The sequence below is a fragment of the Carettochelys insculpta genome, chromosome 1 (genome assembly GCF_033958435.1).
Source record: "Carettochelys insculpta isolate YL-2023 chromosome 1, ASM3395843v1, whole genome shotgun sequence".
NCBI classification, from domain to species: Eukaryota; Metazoa; Chordata; order Testudines; family Carettochelyidae; genus Carettochelys; species Carettochelys insculpta.
In genome coordinates this window covers 297355763-297369359 of record NC_134137.1, presented here as the reverse complement: position 1 = coordinate 297369359, position 13597 = coordinate 297355763, and the positions used below count along the sequence as shown (strand labels likewise).

At 46.0% G+C, this 13597-nt stretch overlaps 1 protein-coding gene across 1 annotated transcript in view; it reads right to left on the bottom strand.

Annotated features, from left to right (window-relative positions):
- CEP290 (centrosomal protein 290) overlaps window positions 1-13597 on the bottom strand; it is a 143471-nt gene that overhangs the window by 109075 nt on the left and 20799 nt on the right. The window contains exons 4-8 of the mRNA XM_075012177.1: window positions 11438-11507; window positions 11119-11165; window positions 8785-8928; window positions 2904-2957; window positions 1584-1736 (exon numbers count right to left, since the gene is read on the bottom strand). Coding sequence (XP_074868278.1) covers window positions 1584-1736; window positions 2904-2957; window positions 8785-8928; window positions 11119-11165; window positions 11438-11507 — 468 coding nt within the window. The remainder of the gene's footprint in view (window positions 1-1583; window positions 1737-2903; window positions 2958-8784; window positions 8929-11118; window positions 11166-11437; window positions 11508-13597) is intronic.

Here is a 13597-nt window from a genome sequence, read left to right as displayed (position 1 = left end):
TACACAGCAGCCTTATTTTGAAAAAAGCTATTCTAGAACAGCTATTCTGAAATGGCTATTTTATAGTACAGCTGCTACACACAAACATGTATTTTGAAATAGTACTTAGCTACAATCTGCACACATAGCACTTATTTTGAAATAGCACCTATTTTGAAGTAACTATTTTCAAATATGTGCTGTTAAGACACAGAGGCCATTTCTACACAGGCCAAATACACGGAGTGAAAGATGATAATGAGGCATGGATGCAAATTCCCCATGCCTCCTTAGCATAATGTCACATGATTTGGAGTCTGGAAGACCGTTCTTCCAGACTCCAAAACGCTGTGTAGAAGTGCGGCCCGGGGGCGGGGGGAGGTGGGGGGAGAGCTTCCGGAAGGAAGTCCTTTTTCCGGAGGCCCCTTCTTCCCGAAAAGTTTTGGGAAAAAGGGGCCATGCTTCTGTACAGCATTTTGGAGTCAGGAAGAACAGTCTTCCGTCCTCCAAATCACATGACATCATGCTAATGAGGCGCAAGGAATTTGCATCCGCGCCTGATTAGCATATTTCGCTCCGGGTAGTCGCTCTGTGTAGAAACGGCCAGAATGGGGCTTATTTTGAAATAGCTATTTCAAAATAAGTGCTATCCTACCTCTGTTTCAAAATAGGTGCTATTCCTTGTGCAATGAAGTTTACCGATTTCCAAATAAGGCACCCTATTTTAAATTTAATTTTCAAATAACACGTACATAGTGCAGTCAACAGCTAAGTTATTCTGAAATGACAGCTGTGTGGCCGTAGCCTAGGTTAGGGGTTGGCAACTGAAACAGGAAGAAGAGCCATTTTTTCAAATTCAGTTACAAAATTAATCCTTCATGAGCTACAATGCATGTGAATATGAGACAGTCCTTAATAATGTCAAACCATACTTTTTGTCATCCCTCTTTTAAGAACAGTGAACACACAATGATTTCTATGAGTTAGAAAGTTAAGCAACCCCCATCCCCAGGCTTAACCCCTCTGAGCCCCAACCTCCCCAGTGTTGCCCCCAGGATTAACTCGCCTCAGTGTGCGCAGCAACTCTGCTGCTCTCTGCTGCCTTCTCAGTAGGCTGCACTGCTCTGCTAGGGGCAAGCTCAGTTGCCCCTTCCCCAAGCTGTCCTGCCAGATTAGCCTTCCCCCACGTGGGGCAGCTCCCTGCCCTGCCACCACTTTCACTTCCAGGCTCCCTGCCCTGCCACTGCTTTCACTTCCAGGGCCCCCTGCTACAGCTTACTGCTCAGCAGCTCTGGAGTCTGTCTCCACTTAACCAAACAAAACTAAATTCTGTTGGTTGAACGGCCAGGAACTGAATTTAGTTTCTCTCTTTAAGCAGTGGCAGCCTCTGGAGCTGCAACAAGAGTCAGCAGCAGCAGCAGTGTTTGGAGCCACAAGTGGCTACTTAAAGAGCCACATGCAGCTCCGGAGCCACAGGTTGCTGACCCCTGGCATAGGTGAACTCTTTAAATCCAACCCAGTAAGCCCAGTTCACTGAAAGGTAATGGCACATGACAATAAATTAATATTGTCATTGTACAAAACTAAGCATTCATAAACTTTACCTGAATTTCATCTAGATATTGGACAAGCTCGAAGTTCTTTTTGGATAACTGAGATCTGTACTCAGACTCATCCCCTCTACGTGACATGTGCATTTCCTTTTGTGAATCTATTTGTCTCTGGTAGTCAATTACATCCTGGCGAAGCTGTTCATTCTGCATACAAAGAATGCCCAAAATAAAGAATTAGTAAAAATTAAAGCTTGAAAACGCTATATTTCTAGAAAGCTACCACACACACTTCACTAAAAAAACATTCAAATTCCTACATTTTACTTTAAACATAAGGGAACCTCACCTTTTTCTTTAATTGTTTTTTCTCCAAATTAAAAGGACAGAAAAACATAAGAGAAAAGGAGATGAAAAGTAACAGAGAATTAGAAGTAGTAGGTTTACAAAATAAGAAGTAAGCAAAAAGGGAAATGAAAAATACATAGCTTTATAAACGGTAACAAAGAATAATGGAACCCTATGCTAAAAATTACACAAGTACATTGCTTCCAAACTAAAACATGTAGAACTCATTAGTTTTGACAAGGAAGAGAAAAAGTAGCTTTGACAGTCTCAAACCCAATACAAGTTGATGACAGAAGAAATTAAAAGAGCTTGTAAGACACTTCTGAATATCCTTTAAAACTTGTTTTAAAGGGCAATCAAGTGGCTTTTCACACAGCCATCAACAGGAATAAAGCATACTACAACCAGTGACATTAGAAAGGAGCAGTGCAGCAATGGTAGTGTTGGGAAGAAGCATAGCAAGAGAGCAGTGGCCTGAAACAGGACCTGACTAAATTACAGGTGTTAGAAAAAAAGAGGGGGAAAATACTGAAAAAGGTACCAGACAGAAGAAAAGTGTCCAGTTGCCTAAAACATCCTATGAGCATCACTTAATAATCCACCCTGAGAGATCAGCCTGCCCATTATTTTACTTCATTTTGTCATCTATGTAATGCAGTATATTTAAATGACAGATTATTTTCTATTATGACACTACAGAAAATTTTTATTACTGTAAAGCTCAGACGCTCAGTCAAATAATGGCTCCATTGTGTTATGGACTCCACACATTAAAAATAAACACAGTTCCTACCCTTACTGAGCCAAGTTTCACCAAAATGTACTTCTTTTAAAGGAGATACTTAAAGTCTGGTTACTTAGAACTTAAAACTCCACATTCCCTAGTTTCGGTATCTGAGAAATGTGCCATAAGAAAATTACAAAATAAAACTGTAATGCCAAAAGTTAAAGGGAAACCTGTACAATGTAAATTAAGTCAACCTATTAATTCAATATTATTTTTATTAATAACACTTTTCTACTAACCTCTCTTCTTAACTTGGTGTTTTCATTTTCTGCATCCTCGTTTCGAAGAGCAAGCTAGAATGACAGGAATAATGTCTTTATATAGATCTTAAATAGCTTAGCTGTCATATGATTATGAAATCTCCGAGCCAAGTTATATCCTTGAATACATACTGGAAAAGTCAATGGGAGGTACCGCTTTTCACCCTAGCTTCATCTACGCTAGAGTGCATTTTTGAAAGTGCACCTTTCGAAGAAGAGGAATCGAAAAATGCCCTTTCAAAACATAGCATCCACACATGAACTGGGGCTGGCACCACTGACGCGCCCTTTCAAAAAGGGCCATCCACTCTTTCGAAAGAGAGCAGCTACACTGTCCCAAGCTCTCTTTCAAAAGAAAGGGCCATGTAGTGAGGTACAGAAGCCTCTCAGAGACCTTAGTGGGCAGGCCCAGAACACCTGTGCCCCGCCCCCCAGAGAGCAGCACCTGGGACCAGAAGTACCAGGGGTGGGGCTCGAGGCTCATTAAAAAGCTGGCCTCTGAGCAGGCAGAGGCCTCTGACCAGGATCTTGGGAGCTGGAGCCGGGAGAACCGAGTCAGACCGCCAATCTGGTGAGAGCCACCGGCCAGCTGCCCTGACCAAGCCGGAGGGCTGCAGCCAAGACTGACGGTAGTCAGGTACCCAGACCTTCTTGATCTACCAGAACCCACAGACTTGCGGCAAACCCCACACCCAAGGCCCCGCCACAGCCAGAGAGCCAGCCCATGGCCAGCTACCCCAGAGGCCCAGCCAGACCCGGGCCTGGAGTCTTGCCTGCCAGCCACAACGCTGAACCCTCGGACCTGCTGGAGCCACAGTCCTGCCCCCCAGAATACTACCCAAAAGACATGGAGATGCCCGACTGGCCAGACCTGCCAGCTGCTACCTACCCGGAGGAGACCCCCGTTCCTGAGCTTACCAAGCACTCCTATTTGGACCAAACACCAGCGGAGGTGGAGGGAGAAAGTGGGCCAAGGAATGCTCCACCTGAGCCCATAGTAGTGTGGTGTGGCCTGGATTCCCACTACCCAGCTCACAGCGCGAGCTGTTGCTAGGGCCCCAGGTTAGGATGTGGTGGAGTGGGAGGGCCTGTGTCCCCCTAACCCACTCCTGGAGAGGCAGCCCCTCACCTCTCCCAAGCCACAACCACTTCGGTGGCTATTTGTTTGTCTGTTTGCCTACTGCCTCGCCCTGAACAACAATCCCCACAGACCCAGTCCCCACTGGGCTACTCACGGAGCAGCAGCAGCTGGACACTCTGCTGGCCACAGCAGTGGAGGCTGCCCGGGGCCATCCTCCTGGCACGGCTGTGGACACCCCGAACCCACAGTTCCTCTGGTGCCCTCCCACTCCCAGGTGCCCCGCTGACTGTGGAGCTACCCCACCAGCTCTGAGTGGTGGGAGCACTTTGTCACGGGGGAATGGGATGATGAACGGTGGCTCCAGAACTTCCAGATGAGGAGACAGACCTTTCTCAAGCTATGCCAGTGGCTGTCCCCTTCCCTGAGCGAGCAGGACACCCAGATGTGGCATGCCCTTCCTGTTGAGAAGAGGGGTGCGATAGCTGTCTGGAAGCTGGCCACTCCAGACAGCTACCACTCCATGGGCCACCAATTTTGCATGGTCAAGGCCACAGTCAGGGCCATCATCATGGAGGTAAGGAAGGCTGGGCCACACGCACAACAGCAGGAGGGGGAGCCCAGGAAAGGGGTCCCGGGGGAACTGGGAGAGTCTGGGGGACCGGGAAAGGGGAAGCTTGGAGGGTCTGCGGGGGGGGCAGGATGGGCCTGGCATATCCCGCACACCCTCATGGGTGCATGTGTCCCCCTCCTGTGCAGGTGGTGTGTGCATTGAACATGATGCTTCTCCAGAGAGTGATCACGTCAGGGAACTGGACACAGCCATTGCAGGCTTCGCGGTGCTAGGGTTCCCAAACTACTTGGTCACCCTCGATGGGACCCATATCCCAATCCGCGCTGTGGAACACATTGGAGGGCAGTATATTAACTGGAAAGGGTACCACTCAGTGGTGCTGCAGGCCATGGTAGAAAGCAAGGGCTGATTCCAGGACATTTACACGGGCTGGCCTGGCTGCACCTATGACATGTGGGTCTTCAGGAACTCCGGGCTGTGCTGCCTCATGGAGACAGGGACATACCTCCCCCAGAGGGAGATCTCACCAGGCACGGTGGCAGATGCCACCTATACCCTCCAGCCTTGGCTCATGCGGCTTTATATGGGCCACCCCACACCCAGTCACGAGCACTTCAACGCTCAGCTCAACCACACCCAGAACGTGGTGGAGCGCACATTCAGGCATCTGAAGGGCCAGTGGCGCTGTCTCCTGGCCCACCTGGAGGCGGACCTCGTGAATGTCCCCCAGGTGGTGGGCGCCTGCTGCACCCTGCATAACATCAAGAGCAAGGGGCAGGCCTTCATGCAGGGGTGGGTGGCCAAGTCCAGTCCAGGCTACCCACAGCTGACTGCTGCCCCTAGCCACCAGGTCCACCAGGATGGGGTCCACACATGGCACTTCGCTCAGAGGCCCCACTGAGTACTGGCCTGGCCACCCGAAGCAGGTTCCCCACACACTCCCCTCCACCTTGTGCACCCGCCATCACCATCTCTTGCACACTGTGCTTCACCCCAACAAGCACACTGCATGCGGGGATTTGGACAAAATAAACTGTTACATTACGCACAACCAAAAAGTGTTCTTATTTGCATTACACACATAACATAACATCGAACTATTTACATGAGGAGGGGGGCACACTATTTACATGGGGAAGGGGACAAACTATTTACATGGGGGAGGGGACATGGGTGGCCCAAATGGAGGGCCCTTACTGCAGGGCGGGGTAGAGGGCCTTAACCCATGATATCCCCAGGATCCACGCCCCACCCCCACCAGTTGAGGGTCCCCAGCCTATCTGGGATGGGGCGGGGAGGATGGGGAGGTATGACCGCGATCTACCTCAGCTGGGAGATCGGCCGCAACATGGGCCTCTCTTGGATGGTGGTGGGTGGGGCAACAGCAGGAGGGGCAGCGGGAGGGGGAGAGGCAGGAGGAGTGGCGGGAGGAGTCATCCAGGCCAGCAGCTCCCAGAATGTGCCCACCACTTCCCGGAGGGTCCCCATGAGCTCCCAGCAGACCGCCTGGCACCAGGTGGCTTCACCCTCCTCCAGGGAGAGGCACTGCTACGCCACATCCACCTGTCACTGGAATGTCACTGCCAAGAATGAGGGACATAGGGTTGTAGAACAAAATCACTTTACTCAAAGAAACTAAAACAAGTGGAAAATGAGAAAACCAAACTTGCAGCTATTTACATGAGGGAACTATGTACAATGGGGGTTCCTGGGACAGGGGCTGGGGGCACCAGAATGTGAGGGGGTTCCTGGGATGGTGGGGGGGGGGGTACAAGGAGTTAGAGTGGGTCCCGGGATGGGGGTAGGGGTCCTTAGTCCTCTGCAGAGGTGACGGTTCCCTGGCAGTAAGGGGTCCCTGCATGGGTGGCGCACATACCAGGAGTGCTCAGCTCACCCTGCACTCCCCGGGTGTGTGGCTGACGGTGCTGTCCACAGAAGCGGGTGCTGAGTGTCGCAATCAGCCATCTCTGTGGGTTGGCAGGGGCAGCCGTCCGGGCTGTGTCCCTCCATGTGCCAAGGTGTGCGATGCACTGTGTACCTACCAGAGGGTCCATCGAGAAACTCACCGTAGGCCCCAGTCCAGGGTGCCAGGCTTCACAACCTCAGCAAGATGGTAATTATGAGCATCCCATCAATGGATCCCTCCTTGGGGCCCACGGTGTGCAGCACCGTCACAGCAGGGGGATGGGCTGTGTCCTTGACCCTGAGGAGTCTGTCCAAGTCCTCATAGTGGGGGCAGCTGGTGGGTGCTGTCCCTGAGTGGCTGGCCGTGTCCCTGGCCCTCACGTAGGCCTGCCATAGCTCCCTCACTTTGGACCTGACTTGATCTGGGTTGCAGGGAGCGAGGCTGCCTTCAGGTGGTCACACTGGCAGCAAGCCGGGTGAAGGTTGCAGTGTTCCAGTACCTGCCAGTGGTCTCAAGCAGAACTTTGTTATCCCCCCAGAGGCCAAGGAGGTTCTGCAGCTCTGGCTCTGATCACGATGAGGCCCACTTTTTGGTGCCTTGGGTGGGCTCCTGTGAGCTCTCAGCTGGCTTGGTGGGGAGGCTCTCGGGGGGCCATAGGGCTCCTGGCAGCAGGCCACTGGAGTAGTGGGGTGGCTCTGTCTGCTCTGGGGCTGATTCGAGGGCATGCTGCTGCAAACTTCTGCCTTTGCTGATGCCAGCATGCACTCAGCTTCCTGCCACAGGGTTTCTGGGTCCCTGCATCTTCAAACACGGATGGACACAGGGAGCAAAGGGCTCCGCTCGCACTGGCCAGAGTTTCTCTGCACGCCAGCTGTCCAGAGTCATGGAGGACTGCTCTTTCAAAAGAGTGGCCCAGAGAACATCTACACAAATCTTTTGAAAGAAGGCGCTGTTGCTGATACAGGAGCGGAGGAGCACTTTCGGAAGAAAGGCCATATTCTTTCGATTTACTTTCAAAAGCAAAGGTTGTGTGTGTAGATGCTCCCTAAAATCTTGTGAAAGAACCCCTTCTTTTGAAAAATTTTTCAAAAGAACTTGCTAGTGTAGACGTTGCCCCTGTGTCTTGACAAACTCAGGCTCATGCTACCACATTAAAACTAACTATGGAGATGATGCAGCTTGGGCTGGATTCTGGGCTCTGAAGTCCAGAGTGTTGGGAGGGCTTCAGAATCTAAGCTAGGGCCTAAGCCACAACTATTTTTTGTGTAATAACACAAGCCCAAAGGCATTGACCCAGTCTGGGAGGCCTGCTGCTTCCGGCTCCAAAGATATACCCTGAAAAGTTGCCTGACTACTCCCCCATACTGGCTAGCACTCAAGCAAGTACTGTAGCAGTAAAGACTTGAATGGTACAAAGTTGCTCATGCAATCAGAATAATTTTGAACACTAGAAGGCATTTCTCACTTACCCCTCTGTACTCCCTACTCCCACTCAGTACTGGAAGTGCAGTTCATGGTGAATACAGTCCTCCAGTGCCTCTGTTCTGGTCACTGTCTGACTAAAGTGCTCCTAATATGGATTCAACCTGTGGATAAGTGAGGGGGTGGGGATAGAGAGGCAGGCCCATCACTTGCTCCTCAAACAAGGTAATTACTGCCTTGGGAAGGATACAATTTGCTTTTGCCATTTGGCACATGGAGTTTCTGCAGTTTGAAGGACCTATCCTGAGTATTATTGAAATGTCCTCAATTTATAGTGTAAGAAAAGAAAACTGAGTAAAGGCTTACTTCCATCCCTAGGAAGTTGAGGACCCATTTTCGTATCTGGGAGAGGGGTACCATCTTTTCAGGGTTCTCCCTCCTCAGTCCAGATCTCTTGATGAACTCAGCCACTGAGCTGGTTGCACACCTTCTCATCCTTACCTTCTCAACTGAAATGCTCTTGATTGGACTGTTCTGTGTTAGAGTGACATCTCCTCTATGCAGGGTGGAAATCTGACTGACTGGTTTGACTTTGAGCATCATACCTTATTACAACCAGGGTCTGCTGGCTGTGAAAAGGCAGGGCATAATTCATCTAAAAAATTTATGGTTTCTAAACAAAAGGTTGGGAAAAACTGAATTGCCAAATTGTTCCACTTACGGTGACAAGAAATCTGGTGGCCTCGGCTGAATGGCAGAGCTTCAACTTGCAAACTGCAACAACAACATTGGCTCACCTCCAAACTCCTCAGTCGAGAACATTAGCCCACGAGTAACAAATTCAGAGACAACTGGTGCAATTGAGTAAAATATTTCTTACCTGTTCATTAACTTTTTTTTCTTTTTCTAGCTCCTTTTCCATATCTGTTAATTCTCTGTCTTTTTGTTCCAATTGCTTTTCCAGTTGACGGATCTCATCACGCAAAAAACGAGTATCACGACCACCAGCAGCTCGCTGTGCCATCTTAGAGGAATATTACAAATTAATAAAATGTCCATTTTCTTCTTCAAATTAAAAATGCGAGGCAGCTAGTAAGACAAATTTATTTGCATGGAGATAACAATCAACCTTTGCATACAGTTTGAAAAACAAGACAATAAGTGATGCTTCCATCTAATGTTTTAGTAGCTACAAAAATCACTGGAGCACAAATTTCTAAAGGTATTAAAATAAAAATCTTCCTAGAGATCTTCATACACTCAGTGCATAACCCAGATATATACAGTAAACTCGCATATTTGGCAGTCTTGGGACCAGGAGGTTGTTGGATATTCAAATATTCTGGATAATAGAGAGGTATACAATGCATAACACTAAAGAAAAACAAGATTAGATATTAAGAAACAAACAAAAATATATTCAGTGCATTTTATTTACCAACAACAGTAGTACTGTACGCTGCAAATTTATACTGTATTTGCTGTATGTATTTGTATTTACTTTCACTATACTGTACTTATGGAAAACATAACTAAAATTTATCTATGGTTAAAACACCTATTATTTGAGAGTTCCAGATGATAGAATGATGGACAGGAAAGAGTTTACTGTAGTTGTTACATATTCCAAATTAATACTGAAATTAATTACCACACCCAACAAATACATTTATTTCAGCAGTGAGTACCATTCATGTATGTGAAACAAATTTTTGCAGGCACGTTAAAGAAACTTGCTTTCACTGAGAGTTAAAGCATCTGATCCAAATCCTTATGAATCGGTCCACGTTGTGTGTGAGGGGAAAGTGGAGCATATGGTTGGGCAGTAAGGATAATACAGTATCCACAGAAGAGGAATCATGGAGGAGACCCTCTACCTGTACACTCCCCCTTCAGCCCAAATCCCTTCCCCACCAACAAAGCAGGCCGGGGAAGATATTGCTGATTGGACCAAAAGAGGGGACTTACCACTCCCACCAGAACAGCAGGGAAAAAAACCACAGGCTAGAGTCTGGCCCCACTCCCTCTTTGGATGTGTTACATCCTACTGGCCAGCTGAGAGGAGGATTGGTATCAAGATGGCTCTCATAATTCCCTCTTTTAAAAATTTAAACTCTTCCCTATGTTACACAAGCCTGTCTCTTCGGTTGCCCTGCCCTATCTCCCTGCAGGATAGGCAAGGAGTTGTGTTTCCTCACAGTATCATGGAGGCTCCACTGGGGGTAAGAAATAATTGGCTTTAGAAGTCTGATATACTAAAAAGATAATATAAGTATATGCCTTTTGTCACAATTTGCAGTTGATGTCCTGTGGATAAAGGCTAATACCTACCAGAGGTAAATGGGACCCATGATTTATGCTCATGGGCCTTGGGCGTATACGCAGAAGATGAGAACAGAAATCTTTCAGACAGAGGCTTTTTCTTGGTACTTTCTATTCAATTCAGGGGGTCAGCATTAAAGAACTTAGACATGACCTAAATCTTGGGACTAGGCTGAGGGGCCTAGAGGATTACAGGTTAGGTCAGCAGTTCCCAAACTACAGGTTTACAAGATCATTTTAATAGGGTTGCCTAGGTCTGCTTTAGACTTGCTGGGTCCCAAAGCAAAAATCTGAAACGCAAGCCCCACCACACAGGGTTGAAGCCAAAGCAACTTAGCTTTGTGGGTCCTGTGGCAATTTCCCTTCTTGCCAGACCTTAACACCAACCCTGATTATACATTGACACAGGATACTTGGTTTGTGCAGTAGTGTTATTGTTGGGGGGCAGGGACTACAGTACAATGAAATTTAAGAAATGCTGGGTTAGATATTGGGAGCCCTGTCATGATGAGCTGGACCTGGTTATGTGCCTGGTATGTGAGATAAGGTGCAGACATATACCCTCTCTATCCTGTGTTAAGTTAATAAAGTTGCAATCTGCAGCTTAAAATCTATTCTGGTGTCATCTCTTTCATTTACTTGAACTGCCTGAAAAAAAAAACATTGAAAATCTCTTAATTGATTTCTACACTTTTGATCAGTCCCTAACATGAACACATATCCAGTTTTTCAACAATTTGTTATCCAAGCAGAAAACCCACCACCTTTTATTTCTCCGCCCTAAAAAAAAATAAAACTCAAAGAATGTCAAAAGCTGCACCCAAGTCCACAGGGAAACAGTATAAATGGAGCTCTAAAAACTAATTTAGCTAAAAAAAACAAACTAACTTACCTCTAATTCATTTTCTAGTTTCATAACTTTAGCTTTTAACTGATTTTCTGTTGAAATAAAAATAGGAACATTGTGTTATCCAAAACATCTAAGCAAAGGAAATACTTATGAAAACTACAGAAACAGCAGCAATCCTCATTCCCATTATCAATATTGGGTGAAATCCTGTTTCTACTAAAATCAGGAGAAATTTTGCCATTGGCTTTAATGTGGTGAGGATTCCACCCATACTTTTATAATCCTAGTATTTTAGCCATGCATGAAGTCACGTTGTTCATAGCTGTTTTTTAAAAAACGCTTGTTCGGAAGAGTTGCTCACCAAATTTGGCTTGCTCCTCCCCAGCTTTTTCAACTTCTTCTAAAGCCAGTTCTGCCTCTTGGGCTTTCATCTAACAAAAAGTAAGAAACCACATTTACCTGTTGGCTAATTTACAAGATGGTGATAACCGTCACAAAGTTTCATTCTAGAACCAATGGAATTTTTACAAAAGAGAATTAATCTTTTCTTTAATCGAAGCAACTTCCTTCCTCCCCCCCCACCCCCCGCCACTAGATGCACCTTCACATAGGAATTGAGTATTTTAGGAATTTGAAATACCTAATACTATATCCAGATCTTATATATTGTTTTTCATCCATAGATCTCAAACCACTTTACAAAGGATGCCGGTTTAATTTATCCCCCTTTTACAGAGGAAACAGATACAGAGGTGAAGTACTGTGACTAACATCACCTTGACCAGTGGTTGCGCCAGACATAGAACCAAGTGCTCGCCGAGTACCACCTACATGTTCTATTCACTAGGTCACACCAGGAATTTTTCCTCAGGAGTTATACAACCAGTAGAGAAACCTAATGTAGTATATACTCAAAAGCACAAACCCTGAAATTTTTAGGAAAAGTCCCTACGTCCATACAGTCCCTGTCAATATATCAATGATAACCTATAAGATAGTATGGTATAAAGACTTTAAAAGTGTGGTTATGAAACAGGGGGCAGTGTGGTTTTATCTGATTAAAACATCATCATTTATATCTTAGTAGCAACCACTTAACAAATCTTGCACAAAATATGGTATGTATGGTACCTATGGAAAGATTATGATTTGCTGAATACAATTATGCTATTTGCATTCATGTATCATTTTTGTATTTGAAGTTATGACTATTAGCTGTGTACCTGTATTTCAAATGATTGGCCCCTGTGTTAAGACCCATGAGGTATTCAGACAGCATATTGTGAAGGAACTATTAAAGTAGAATGGCTTATCAAGAAACTCTTAGATCACAATGGAAGATGCCCATCTGCACCTAATGGACTTTTCCTGGGAACATTCAAACTAGTGTGTGGGTAATGGCTTCTGCTCTGTCAAAGCAAAATTATGCATGGACATGTGACTTCATACTCCAATCTTAACTGTAATTTTCCACTACGTGTGCTAAGGGCTTGATTTGGAACAAATGATTTCCCTCCACTCAGCAAAACCTACAAAAGGCTCTAGAAACACCACCATTTTGCTTCTTTGATACTACAGTCTTTTTCCTCCTTCAGCCTCTGTGCTTTTCCTAATGGCAGCATTCTAAGAAAGGAGTTGAGAGCCTTTCAATGATTTAGAAGTAACCCGAGACTTGACTGAAGACAGCAATTTCTGACTTCACTGTTAAAAGCCTGAACCAAGAACTTTCCAATTACTGTATGTATTTGATTCCTTTAATCAATTGTAAGTCTCATCTTTCTGTTTATAAATAAATCTTGAAATTTTAGATACTAAAGAATTGGCAATAGTGTAATATCTTGGTAAAATCTGAATTATATGTTCACCTGAGTGTGTGATTGGTCCTTTGGAATCAGAAAAAATTATTTGAGGAAATTGGTTGTAAACAGCCAGTCAACTCTGAATCCAGTGTTTATAATGGTGATATAAGACTGGAAAGCCTCAGGAAACTGCTTTCACGACTTCCTGTTAGCCAATGTGGTGAAAGAGAAGTTTACTTCTGTTACTGGTTTGATATATCGTATGAGAATAACCAACAGCACTTTGGGGGTATATCTGCCCTATTGCTCAGTAGTTTGTCCTGAATTTGGTGTCTCAGTTGTGGCCCATGAGGAAACTGAGAAATGGACAACATAGGAACAGCCAAACTGGGTCAGACCAAAGATCCATCTAACCCAACATCCTGTCTTCTAACAGTAGCCAGTGCCAGATGACCCAGAAGGAATGAACAGAACAGGTAATTATCAGGTGATCCATTCCCTGTCATTCATTTCCAATTTCCGACAAACAGAGACTAGGAATACCATCCCTGTCCATCCTAGTAGCCATTGACAGACCAAGCCTTCACGAATTTATCTCCTCCATTTTTGGACCCTGTTATTGCCTTGGTCTTCACAACATCCTCTGACAAGGACTTCCATGGGTTCGCTGTGAGTTGAAATAATTCCTTTTGATTTTAACCTTCTGCCTATTAATTTCATTT